This window comes from Equus asinus, chromosome 16, assembly GCF_041296235.1.
Source record: "Equus asinus isolate D_3611 breed Donkey chromosome 16, EquAss-T2T_v2, whole genome shotgun sequence".
Taxonomy (NCBI): Eukaryota; Metazoa; Chordata; class Mammalia; order Perissodactyla; family Equidae; genus Equus; species Equus asinus.
The window spans coordinates 33,469,090-33,483,290 of NC_091805.1; the positions used below are offsets into that span (position 1 = coordinate 33,469,090).

General features: G+C 38.5%; 1 protein-coding gene across 9 annotated transcripts in view; it reads left to right on the forward strand.

The window, feature by feature from the left end:
• Positions 1-14,201, forward strand: part of SNX7 (sorting nexin 7) — a 96,235-nt gene that overhangs the window by 40,172 nt on the left and 41,862 nt on the right. For all 9 annotated transcript variants that reach the window (XM_070486891.1, XM_070486892.1, XM_070486895.1 and 6 more), the window contains exon 7: positions 130-216. In XM_070486891.1, the coding sequence (XP_070342992.1) occupies positions 130-216 (87 nt within the window). The remainder of the gene's footprint in view (positions 1-129; positions 217-14,201) is intronic.

Here is a 14,201-nt window from a genome sequence, read left to right on the forward strand (position 1 = left end):
AGTCATTGTATCCCCAAATGACTGATGGCCTGGGGAAGAGATGCTATTTATATTCTGGAGTGAATATTTTTGTTATACAAAGATTATTAAAACTAAGTACCTATTTCATCCTTGTGTTTTATTATGAAGGGTGTTATGAAAAGAAGAGACCAAATACAAGCAGAACTGGATTCCAAAGTTGAAGCTTTGACTTCTAAAAAGGCAGATACTGATCTGGTAAGTTTCTAAGTTTCTTGATATAATCATATAGAATTCATTGTCTAAAATTTTTTTTTTTTTTTGAGGAAGATTAGCCCTGAGCTAATATCTGCTGCGAATCCTCCTCTTTTTACTGAGGAAGACTGGCCCTGAGCTAACATCCGTGCCCATCTTCCTCTACTTTATATGTGGGACACCTGCCACAGCACGGCTTGCCAAGTGATGCCGTGCTGGCACCCGGGATCCAAACTGGTGAACCCCGGGTCGCGGAAGCAGAACATGTGAACTTAACCCCTGCACCACCGGGCTGACCCCTCATTGTCTAAAATTTTTATTAGCAACGTAGAGCTCCGTTATATGCTTGTTTTCAACCATTAAGCAAATGGTACTAAAATTTTTTCCAAAAATTTTGTACATTGAGTACCAAGTGAGTCTTCAAGCTTAACAATGTTGCTTTTCTCCCTCTCTGTCTTCTGTTGTCTCTTATGATGAGTAAAGCATGAAGTTGATTTTTTTAATTAGAGTGTAAGAAGAAGGTATGGAAAGTACCTAGTGTCGTTCCTGAAGGTTAGTAAGTGCTCATTAAATAAATCTACTTTTTGCTACTTTTATAAGATATTTATAAAAAATAAGTTGATGTTCCTCTACACTTTTTTCTAGTAATTGTAAAAATTTTAAATTGTAAAAATTGTAAAAAGTTTTTAAAAATCTTTGTTTTCAAGTTTAATCCTTTCCTTAAAATACTTTTTGGGGCCAACCCCATGGCGTAGTGTTTAAATTCACGGGCTTCGCTTAGTGTCCCAGGGTTCACGATTAGGATCCCGGATGTGGACCTGTGCACTGCTCATCAAGCCATGCCTGAGTGGCATCCCGCATGCAAAATAGAAGAAGATTGGCACAGATGTTAGCTCGGGGCCAATCTTACTCACCAAAAAACCCCCCCCAAAAAAACTTTTTAATGGAAATTTGCAAACATAAGAAGAGATCCAATAATATAATGAACTCATATACCTGTCACTGGACTTCATTAATTTGCAACATTTGCCCAACTTTTTTCATCTCTCTCTTCCCCCCTCCTCGCACTTTCTTTTTGTAGTGTTCTAAAGCAAATTTTGGACATTATATTATCACCCACAATATTTTAGTATTTATATTATATTGTCTTTGCATGTTTTCAGAGTAATATTATCAGATTGGAATTATTATTCTCATTTTAAAATTAAGGAGAAGGCTTGCAAGGTGGAGTAACTTGCCCAAGTTTCTGTAGTTCTTGAAACAGAAGCAGGACTGGAGGTGATGGTCTGGCTGACCTCCCGCAGACCGTGCTGCCCCTCATAGAGCAAGTGTAGACATGGGGAAAATTGATTATTACTTTGGTTGACTTCCATTGAGTGCTCCATGAAAAAGACTTTCCTTATCTTTTCTTAATTTAAGGATTGAGATTAGTATTGAGTACAATATTGGGTACACTTATGACTGGTGAGTGGGGGCGTCCTGGAAACCCCTCCTGTTAATCCGCAGTGTTATAGTCCCCCATCCCAACCTGGCTTGGGACTATGCCTCCTCCTCCCAGCTTTAGTTTTCTCCCTAACTTTAATCATTTTCTAACATAAGATACAATTTCCTTACTGTTTTTTAAATGTTATCTTTCCTTCTGTTTCCCTCTGTTCATAAGCTAAGCACCTTAAGGGCAGGAATTTTTAATCCATTCCCTGAAGTGTTCATAGCTCCTTGAACAGTGTCTGGTACATGGTAGATACTCAATAAATATTTATCGAATGAGTGAATGAAAATTGCAGTGACCGCTCTGATTCGTAAAAACATATTGAAGTCTAGAAGCAAGAAGCCCCCTCAAATTCAGACTTTGTGCAAAACAGTGCGACTTCATTAAAAAATGGCTATGAATTATCCTCATCTTTCTTGACCCTGTTTATTTTTCAAACTCAAGTTCATTCTCCTGAATGGAATGTGAGTGGGGAGTAGTGGGCTGCTGTGGACGGAGGAGGAGAATGGACTCTGTGGGAGAGAAACACAGAAAATGCAGAACCAGTGGAACTAAGGCTCGAGGGGCAAGTCGTCTTTGCTTTTACCTCAAGATGAGGAGAAAAAAAGAGGAAACCCAAGATTAACCTTTTCCATACAATAAGGAATATATATATGTTTATGATAATATGTAAATATTAATATATTAATAATTATGTATAAATAAATATATAAAATATAAATATGTATTTTTAATTTAAAGAGTCAACTGGAAGGAACAAAAAAGAGTGGGCACATGTACAGAAGTTGTAATTGTGTCTTTTGAACTGTAGAATTTTTTTATTTGTTGAATAATTTTTAAAGATACTGAAATGAGTGATTGCATACAACTTTGCCCTTGATGAAATACTGGAAAAAATACAGTATTTTAAAGTTTCAGGAGAATAGTAAAATGGCTTAAAAACCAAGCATCTGTTCAGAGTGGCTTATATTCATATTTTAAATTGAAAGGAGGAGTAGTTGGGAACTATTCCAACCACAAAAACACAGGAAAAAAATAGCTTGGGCCCAAACATGGCTAGGCTTTCCCAACTCAACTTAAAAAACACATTTCTTTTTTTCATTTGACTTGCAAATATTTTGTCTTTTTGCTCTATAAAAATTTCCTTGATATCTCATTATAACCTAGTGATCCATGTGTATTTATGATTTCATTTTTTTGCGTGTCTTGTCTACTCTGAAGTATTTTTTACCTACTGGTCTGCTATGTTGTAAGATGGAGAAATTTGAAATGTTAATTATCTACATTATATTTTGTAAGAGAGTTTTAATTAATTAAGATTTGATACAGCCACATTTAACAGAGAGATTGCAAGTATGTTTTTGTTACCCATCAAAACAGATCCTTCCTAAAATGTCGAAGGACTACTTTAATGATTTGTGAATGGCACTTTTTTCAAGCCTCACTTCCAAATCCCTCTGTGTTAGGATAGTATCTTTCGGAGAAGCCTGTCAGGGTCATTCTCAAAATGAACCTGCTATGATTGGTCACAGAACAACTGAAGAGAAGTTGCTTAGAAATATGCAGGATGGGGTCACCATGGAAACGCGCCCTTGTGAGGTCCTTCTAAGGAGCCGTCCTTTGCCGTCACCATGGCGACCCTGGCAGAGAACTGAATATAGCAATCTGGCCTGGGTGTTTACCATGGCAACTCAAGCAGGGCCACTTTGGAGACAACCCTGGGGCCATTTCTATGAAGACCTGCTGGGGCTACCTTCAGAGGCTCCATCAAAGTCACCGTTGGGTGGGATGCTGTATGCAAACCCAGCAAAGCAACTCATAATGAAAAGGTCAGTGAAATGAAGATTTTCCAAGGAGGGCAAAGACTAGGGAAGTTATAATTATTGGGTAGAAATGTAGCAGTGATGTGACATTCCAGTGGTCATGTTGGACATATCAGGTGACCTTTACGTGGGCTTCGTGGCATGCAAATATAAGGCTCTGTTGTTTTACCGTGACCATAACTTTGTATATGCTGTCAATTGGCAATAATAGCATTATTGTTACTTTTTCTCATCACACACATACACCCACAAAAATTTTCCTGCAAACTAGAATAATATTTTAGAATGAATTTCTTGATTTATTACCTGGGTAGTTGTAAAGTAGCTGCTGCTTACTTAGAGTTTGTGGTTCATAGTTCCTATCTCACAGTAAAATTAAAATTTCAGAATACTCGTTTCAAGGTCATTTCAGCTGTTCATTTACAGTTTTGTCATTTAGGCTTTGGAATTAGACCTAAGATCAAATCCTAGCTCCTCTGCTTATTAAGTCTGTGACCTATGGCATGTTTCCTGACTTCTTTTAGTCTCATTTTATCATGTATAGTTTGGGGAAATTATTAGTAGCTTTCTAATATGCTTATTTAAGGATTAAATGATACAATGCAAGTAAGTTATCTGGATCATAATAAGCACTCGGTAGTTGTTTTGCTGTTGGTAATACTGTTGAGTGGATTCCGACTCCTAGTGACCCTCTGGACAGCAGAGCAGAACCCTGCCTGGTGTTTTTGCGCCATCCTCTCACCTTCCGGCACTGTATCAGACAATGCTCCACTGCTATTCATCGGGTTCTCATGGCCAGTTTTGTGGAAGTGGGTGGCCAGGTCCTTTTTCCTAGTTTGTCTTAGTCTGGAAGTCCCACTACAACCTGCCACTACAGGTAACTTGCGGGCATTTGAAGTACAGGTGGCATGGCTTTCAGCATCACAGCAACGTGCAGCCATGGCAGTATGACAGGTGGGTGATGTGTTTCCCTGACTGGGAAACAACCCCAGGCTGTGACAGGGAGAGCGCTGAATCTTAACCACTAGACCACCAGGGCTCTCTTAGTAGTTGTTTGCTGCTGTCATTTTGATGACTTTATAGAAGTATTACTTGAGGTGGGTCTTGTAAAATGACTAAGGAATTGTTCCTTGAAGAGCGCGGAGGATATGTCCTGTAGAGTGGATATTATGAAAAGTAGTAAAAGCTCAAAAAGCATGCTAACTGAGGAAACTAGGCTGATGGATCGAGAGCAGGGTACAGTGGAGAGCAGGGAATGTGGTGTAAAAGTGGGACCCTATCAGATGGGAAGGGAGCCTTATAATTTGTCAGGTTCAGGAACATGAACTTTATCCCTTGGGCAGTGTAGATCCAGTGAGAGCCTGAACTGAAGAAGCGGCGATGGAGTTGTAGAGGGGAGTAAATCTGAGAGAGATGTAAGTGGGAGAGAGAATCTGTAGCATTTAAAGAAGGAGGGGCAGCCAGCGTTTCAAGTTGTTATTGACTCAACATTTCTAGCTTGTAGGGAGGGAAGACAGTGGCTCTATAAACTGAACTATAGCATAGAAAAGAAAGAAGAAAATTGGAGATGTGCAACTTTATGTCAGAATAAGATAACATTTAAGGTAGAAGTATTCAACAAAAACCTTTCAACAATGTTGCTGAGTACCTACTGTATGAGAGGCGCTTTTCCAAGCACTAGAGAGACAGCGGTCAAGAAAACAGGCCCTCAAGAGGGCTTACATTCTATTCTAGTGGATAGAGACAATAAGAAAGAAAGACTTAATTGAAATGTATGATGTATTGTCCTCTAGTGGTAAGTGTGGAGAAAAGGGACTGTTGGGGAGCAATGCAATTTAAAACAGGGGTCAGGGAAGGTCTTACCAAGCAGGGGATTAAGCAAAACCGGAAAGAGGTGAGGTCTTCAGCCGCGTGAACACCTGAGAGAAGAACATGTCAGACAGAGGAGACACAGTACACAGTGAAAGTATGTCTGCACATTTCATGAAAAGCAGGGAGCCCCGTGTTGCTGGAGTGGAATGAGCAAGCAGAAGAGTTGTGGGAAATAAAGTCATAGAGGTAACCAGGGGTCAGATTACCTAGGACCTTATATGGTTTGGTCTCAGTGAGATAGGAAGAGAGCAGTTGAGCAGAGGAGTAACACGATCTGACTTAAGTTATGGAATGGTTACTGTGCTTGGGAAAGACGAAAGTTGATGTATAGGTGATATGTGCATGGGATGAGGGAACCCCAGAGCTAGAGACTAGCTCTTACAATCCCAGTGAGGTATAATAGCTTAGACTAGGCAGGAAATGGTGTGAAGTGGTCAGATTCTGAGTATTTTTTTTATACTCTTTTTTGATGAGGAAGATTGGCCCTGAGCTAACATCTGTTGCCAGTCCTCCTCTTGTTTTTTTTTTTTTTTCTCCCCAAAGCCCCAGTACATAGTTGTATATCCTATTTGTAAGTCATTCTGGTTCTTCTGTGTGGGATGCCGGTACAGCATGGCTTGACAAGTGGTGTGTAGGTCTGTGCTCAGGATCCAAACCAGCAAACCTCGGGCCGCCAAAGCGGAGCATGCAAACTTAACCACTCGGCCATGGGGCCAGCCCCATCTGAGTATGTTTTGAAGGTAGAGCTGTTTGCTATTTGGTGGACTGTAGATTGTGAGTGGACAAGGATGATACCGAGGTTTTTGGACTGAGCAAGTGGAAGGTAAGAGTGACATTACATGAGATGGGGAAGACTTTGGAAAGAGCAGGTTTAATGGGGAAGATAAAGGTATCAGATTCGGGCATATAAAGTTGATGTGCCTCTCAGATACCCAAGTGGAGATGTTATGAAAGTCCAGAGAGCAGGGGAGAGATCTAACTGGAGATATATATTTGGGAGTTGTTAGGAGATAGATAGTATTTAAAGCCATGACATTAGTTGAGGTCACTAAACGATGAGAAAAAAGAGGCCCCAGGACATAATGGGTCTAAGCCTTGGCATATTTCAATATTAAAAATCAAAGAAGGAATTGCTGGTGAGGAGAAGGAAAGGAAATTTATACAGCTTTGGCTGATGATAGGTAATTGGACCACTAAGATGAACTAAACAGATTTACTTAGGGTCATTCAACTCTTTAAACCACTTATCTGTTTATGAAGCATTTATAAAAACAACTTGATACAGATAACTGCAAATAATAAAATATTTCAAGAGAAATTGAGTTGTATTATGTGCTCCAATAAAGAAGATAGTCAATGAAATAGATATTGTTCAGTCAAAGCAAGAGAATTTCTGACTGTGGAGATAAATGTATAGCAATAATGATGTTATGAGGAAAACTCAGATATTTGGAAGAACTTGTGGTTTTTGCAGTGTAGCGATAAGTTTTCAGAGTCAAAGCTTCTGTTTGAAAATGCTTATTCACTTCGCTGCTTAACTGTAAGATAAATAAGGTTCATCTGTGGTGCTAAATAGCGCTGCTTTTCCATTTTATTTTTATTTTTATTTTTGAATGGATGATTTGTAATTTTCTACTCAAAGCAGCATTCAAATATAAATGAATATGAATACATTTGACATTTAGCAATATGTGCATAGAATCTGAGACTTGGATCTGGATATAATGCCATAGCTGTTTAGCAGTATATTTATGTGAGCAAAAAAAAAAAAATGCATTTTCCTGAGATCATTATAGTCTGGATTTGCTTATAGCCACATTCAGTAGATACAAATGCCAAATTTATTCAAACTGGTCCTTGCTCTGTGTGACTTGCTATTTTTGAACTAGTATTTTACTCTCATCCTCAAATAGTGGTTATTAATCTTCAAATGATCTTGATAGTGTACTAAATGCCGCACAGAGCAAGGCTGCCTTCTCTCTGAGCTTTTAAGAAATGATAATATTCACATAGGTTTTTTTTTTGGTGGAGGGTAGAGGTTGCTTCTATCTTTTCTCAGATACTTGTTGTCTCACCTCTTTCCTCTGACCTTTTTACACATTCATTCCTTTCTATATGCCTTATTTCCTAATATATAATTTCCTCTCTCTGCTTTTTTGTCTGTTTGCATCTACATGTGTCTCTCTCACACACAAACAAATACACACACGTGCATAGACACATTCTCACACAGCAGTGAAGGACATGATGCTATCCAGTGGAAGGAGAAGGAACTTTTGTCTTGCATATGTCCTTGTATCTGTTTAACCAAGAAGTCATCCAGCAGGCGTTCCCTGATGCAAGTACCTGAAGAAACCAGGGCTCTTTCAAGTAGTAAGAAAGGGAGTAGGGAATAGATTCTGGGTAAACTAATAGATCTGAGACAGACACACACAGTATATCAGCATATTGGAGTCACACACACACAGCTGGGTGGGAGTTTGGGTTGGGTGAATGAGTGATGCTGTAATCAAGAAGGCCCTCAGCAGCCTCTCCTCCCAGAACGAAGTACCAGGCAGTGCCTAGGATTCCTCTCGCTCTGTATCTTTCCTGGCAGGCCTCTCTTTCAGGACGTTATTGGTCTGAGTGGTAGGGAAAAAAATTTATGTGCTCCTATTTATATAAACTTGTAAAGGATAATAATGAATATTTGAGTAAATAGCAAAAAATTATGTCTACCCTATGAATAAGAGTCTGTTAAGCCTGGAATCTCTACTTGGAATTTTTACCATATTACTTTTTCCCTCTGTCATTTGCTTTTACGCCCCTGGCGCTTCCAAGTAGAGCAGTCTCTGAAAAGTATTTAATATAAGGTCTTAAAGCCAGTTGCAGAGTGGCATGTGATTTCAGCCACAGCGTTGTACACTTTCGTAGTTTTGGGCAAGTTACTTGTATTCTCCTTGCTTTAGTTTCCTCCACCATAAAAGTTGTGGGTAATATCTTCCCTAGAGTGTTGTTGAATCAGCATGTGAAAGCTCTTAGCCAGTGCCTAACCAGTGTTCGATTGTAAATATTTTTATAAACAATATCTGAGGAACTTTCTTTGAAGTATATATTGGGTGTTTCATTCTTCTGGATCAAAGTTTGGAAAGTGGTAGCTGTAAGCTTGCTTATCAGAGCTTCAGATTGTTAAAAAAAAAAAAAAATGAGGCAGCAATTAGCTTGAGCTGAATAGTGACTGCTCCGACTTGCCCAACCTAGTCACTCTAGGCAGTTGAATAGGTACTTTAAAATGTATCTGAATTTATACAGACTATCAAAAAGTTGTGTTTCAGACTCTATGGAATTATTTTAACTAAACTACACCTCGTATTGTACCATTGATCTATAATGAGGGACATTTCAAGAAGGAGAACCATAAATACTTTATGATAAGCATCAATGGTGCTGACTACATTATATTTTTCCTTTATGAGGATTCTTGAGAAAAGTTTCATTTATGTCCCAGCACCAGCAATAGGATTTAATTTCTCCTGAGCCCTTAGCTTGTTTTCAGAGTATACACATCTTGGGTTTTATACCTGATCCCATCCCGCTCTTTAGCCCACTCATTACATTAGTTACTAGACTATTGTGGGCCTCACTTCTGATCCATTTCTATCTGGCAAGTATGTCTTATGTGTGTCAGCCTCACTCCTGGCTTTTCCTTGTTTTTCCCCTACTCTTATTTTCCTTTTGCACCAATGTCTGTGTACTTAATATCTTTAAACTAGTGGTAGAGTATAATTTTGGAAGCCATTGTAAATCTAATATGGAACCAATAAGAAACAAATTAATAAATAAGAACTAAAGTATTCCAAATCATCTTAAAGATCAACACATTTTTTACAATATATTTGTGACCGAAAAAAAAAAGTCTCTTCTTAGTTATTTCTTTTGGAATCCACAAACACCAGCATGTCCATTATGAACACAAACTTGCACAGCAACTGACTCACGTTAACTGTTTCCCAGAAATTTTGTCAGGAGGTATTTCAGGGTGAGGTCAAAAAATTGTACTACTTCCAAAATTTTTACTCATGAAATTTGCTTAGGGAAGTTATGGCATATTAAGCTTTACTGATTTGAAAAAAGAACACATAAACCTACAGTCTTGATGAATAAGGCCTGTGTACGTTTGTGGTGGGTGAGGGTGGAAGGAGGAAAAGACAATGAAAGACTGTTGAAAAAGAGAGGCAGTGTAACATTGTTGTAGATGATTTTCTAAAGAAAGATTGTGAGCTCTGTGCTTTTCTCCAGGAACATTTTTTTCCCCACTGTCTTAACTGCAACACAGAAAGTAACAGATGGATAAGTAAAACGGGTAGTTTAAAATTCCAGTCATTTCTTCTCAGGATTTAAGAAATTCTACTTATGGTGTCCTTGTGGATTTGTGGTCTGGTTTGTGGAGTTCTGCCCACCATAGATATAATAGTTTAAACAGCTGTCCCATATAGGAACTCAAAATAGATTCAATTTCCTTTTAATTTAGACTTTTTGTTAATAAAAACTATGTCCTAAGGGTTCATCTTACATATCTCTTTCACTGCCAGCCCTGCCTGGGCACTCGATAAATATTTGATTATGCCGAGAGCAAGAACACACTGGAGTCTAGGCCTGGAAACGGATTTGATTCACTTTTACTTAACTTGTGACCTTAATCAGACATTAATTATTCTTTATCCATGAACATGCAGAAATAGTGCGTACTTTGAAGAAAATTTTTTGAAGATGAATTCATGTTTATAAATCTAAAGCTTGTGTCAGTAAAAATTTTGGTAGAAGAAGAAAGTATAAAAGAATAACATACTAGACAATATATAATGGTATCATAAAGCATATTATTTAAAGTATGTCATTTGAATAGTACTTCTAAAAATAAAAAATTCTATTTCCACAAAGAATAGAACCAGTAGTTTTTCTTCTGGCACAGTGCCATCTCACTAAATTAAGTGTGTTTTGATGTATTATATTTCTGGGATTTGGAAATTAAGCTTTTTCTCTCTATTAAATCCTAGTCAGTAGGGGAGTAAACTTAGGAAGAAATGCCCCAATCAAGGCACCATTCAACTTTCAAAGAGGTTCTAGACCCAAACTAGTGCTTTCCCTTCTGTAAGCGTATTCAGCATCTATTTAGTACCTACTATATGCCAGGCACTGTGCTAATCATTTGCATATATTATCCAATGAGTAATTCTATAAGGTAGGTGGTAGTTTATTCTCATTTTTGTAGATGAGAAAATTGAGGCCTAGCTTGTCAATCAGCCAAGAGTTATTAGTTCCCTCTCTCTCCAAGCACTCGGGGTGGGGACACTGCAGTGACCAAAACTGACAAAGCCCCTGTCCCTAAGCAATTACAGTCTAGTGGGGTGGATACTGAAAATAAAGGAAAAAATAATAAATGACTATGATAAATTTAGATAGTGATTAGTGCTATGAAGAAAATAAAGCAGGGTGATGTGATAGAGAATACCAGAAGGGGAAGAGAAGACTTTGTCTGAGGAGGTGACGTTGAGAGGAGAGCTGAGTGATGGTAAGGGTCAGTTGTTCCAAGATCTGGGCACAAGTGTTGTAAGAAGAAGAACCCATGCTCACCTCTGAAACGGGAGTGAGCTCCATGTGTTCCAGGAGCTTTGTCAGATCTAGTGTAGCTAGAAGGAAGAGAATGGTGGGAGAGTGGCTGGGGAATGAGGCCTGAGCAAGCAGACCAGTTAGGCCTTGGGTTTTATTCTCATGGCATTGGGGAGCCACTGAAGAGTTTCAGGCAGGGAGGAGTTATGATCTGACATGTTGCGTGCTTTTAAATTTGGTATTTTTTGAATCTTGAAGTGAAAAACTTAGAGAAAAGTTGCAAGTACAACGCAAAAATCTTTTTTTCCCCTTGAACCATTGGAAAGTAAATTGCAAACCTTATGTTCTCAACTCCTTAATGGTGTGTGTTTCTTACAAACAAGGACATTCTCCTACATAACCATAACACAACCGTCAATATCAATAAATTATCATTGAAACATTACTATTTTCTAATGCTCAAGCCCCATTCAAGAATTGCCTGTGTTCTGTAATGTTCTTGGCAGCATTTATTTAGATGTCTTCTTCAGTCTGGAGCAGTTCTTCATTTTTCTTTGACTTTCGTGACCATTACACTTTGGAAGATTGCAGGCCAGTTACAATGTAGAATACCTCCAATATCGACTTGTTTGATCTTTCCTTGTGATTAGATTTAAATTGTCAGTCTTGGACGGGAATTATTGCCCCTGTGATGCTATGGTCTTTTCATTGATCCCTGTCATGGAGCACATGGTTTTTATGTGTCCCATTAGTGAGGATGTACTCTTTGATCACTTGGTTAAGGTGATGTATGCCCACCTTCTACACCTAAAATCACTTCTTTCCCTTGGTAATTAATAAGCATTTTGTGGGGAGCTACTTTGAGACTAGGTAATTATCCCGTTTCTTATCATACTTTAAACTTTCAGTTGATTTGTGTGTGTGTGTTTCTGATTTTCTCTTTTAGTCAGTGGGTTTTAGTGCATACACAAATTGCCCCCGGTTAGGCTGGTAGGACCATCTTCAGGCTGATTTTGTTCCCTTTTGACATGTTACCATCATTCTTTGCTTCTTTCTGGTATAATAAGACCTTCTAGGCTCTTGTACTTTTCTTGCCTCAGCCCTGGAATTGGCCATTTCTCTAATGAGCTCTGGTTACTTTTAGTGGAAAAAATCATATTTAGAATACAGTGTCTTAGCATTAGATATGTTCATTGCTATTGAGGTATCACTATTCCAAGGCCTGAGTGGATAGAGGTAGAGGATATATCTAAGTGTAATCGCACACACACATGCACTTTTTTATATCTAGATTTATTTGTCCATTTGTATATGTTAAAAACAATGAGTTCATACCAGTCCCTCCAATTCAAATCCAATATCATAAAGGTTCATTCTAGTGTTCTTTCTTTCCATATTTGTAGTCTCCTTTCTGACAATGAGAAACAGGCTCCCGTTATCTTTTGTGTAGCTACTTATTTGATTAATCCCCTGTATGTAACCAACGTTGCATAGCTCATGTCATCTTCTTTCCTAAGCAGAGGTAGTCCCCGTCCCACTTGGGCTTTCACACCCTACACTGGGCCACACCCACGCAAGAGCATCATCTTTTCCACTCTGGGATTCTGGTTCCCCATGCCAGCCCCCTTCTGATATGGCATCCTCTTCACCTTGCTTGGACAGTTATTTCCCATTCCAGACTCATCTTTGCAGGGACTACTTCATCATCTTGCTAATGCTTGACATCCTGCTCTAGACCACCATGACTTTGGCTTCCTCCCTCCACCAGCATGGATACCAGGCTTGCTTTGACCCCAAAAATAAGTTTTAGGACTAAGTTTCAGGAAGAGAAAGGGAAAAGGCCAAACTGATAGCTATCTTCAAATGCTCACTCTGTTTCCTGCATGGGAAACAAAAAGACATGCTGAGTCCAGTGCAATAGGAGGGAGATGATAATGGCATAAACTAAGGTGGTAGTAGCGGAGATTTTGATAAGAAAGGTTAAGTGATTTGTCCACAGTTATACAGCTGGTTAAATAGCAGAGCCAGAACTATAACCTGGCACTACCCTTCTCATCTCTTATAAATGCTATTTTTTTTTCTGATAGGTGGGTTTGAAGTCTAGAGGGGTGAGAAAATTTGAAGGCAAGTAATTTTCTTCTACCTAAATCAAGACAAAAAAAGGAATTTTGAGAGTTGCATGCTTTTCTAAATCCCCTCCAAAAAATATATTTAGAATTCACAATAAATTGGAAATTGCAACTTGGAAACACTTTGGAACATGGAGAGTTGCGATGATCTTAGAAAGTTGAAGGTTTTTTTCCTTCTTTCAAGGAATTTAAATAGAATTTTATTTTAGCCACATCAGTATGTTATGCTAAAACTAATTGATGATGATGATAGTAATAATAGCTAACATTTCTTAAGCACTTACCATGTGCCAGGCAGAGTGCTAAGTGCTTGATGTATTATCTCATTTAAGTCTTATACAATACAATGAGATAGGTACTGTTACTTTACTCATTTTACAAATGTGAAAACTGGGACACAGAGAAATAAAGTTACTGGCTCAATATTGCATGGGTAGGAGTTGTCAAAGCAGGACTCCAGAAACTGTGCTAGTAACCGTATTCTAGGAGTTGACAACTGTGTTTAGGGTAACATCTGAAAAGGTGCTTATCAACATGCTTCCATAACTGATACCAATCAGTTAGAGTTTGCACGTGATCAATTCTATTTGCCATTCTTGCTGCAGAACATTACATTATTGGTGATTTGAACTATTCTGTCGCAGTGAACTGACAGTTTTAATGATGTAATTTTAGAGTAAGTTGACCTGGCTTGTTTATCTCTCAGTAAAAAAGAGTGTGAAATGTGTAAAGGAGGCACAATTTCTTCCCTAATTTATGTCAGTGGTTCTCAGTAGCAGTGTGGTGGGGAAGGGGTAAGCGTTTAGGATCAACAGGTGCATTTTCAAAACACACAAACTTCCAGAGGTTCTGCCCTGCCCAGGAGGCACGTACTGTTGCTGCTGAGACGCTGATCTAGAAGCTTTTAATCTAAAGTGAGTAAGAAAGAGGACAGAGAAATACATTCAAAACAAATCTTTACACATTAAAAGACCTTTCACAGACCCTTGCACTAGGAAAATGCTGGACACATTCTGGATGCTCCATAAAGGAGGATATAAAAGGAGCATGTGCATTTGCCAAATGTAGTCCTCATTATCACATGGA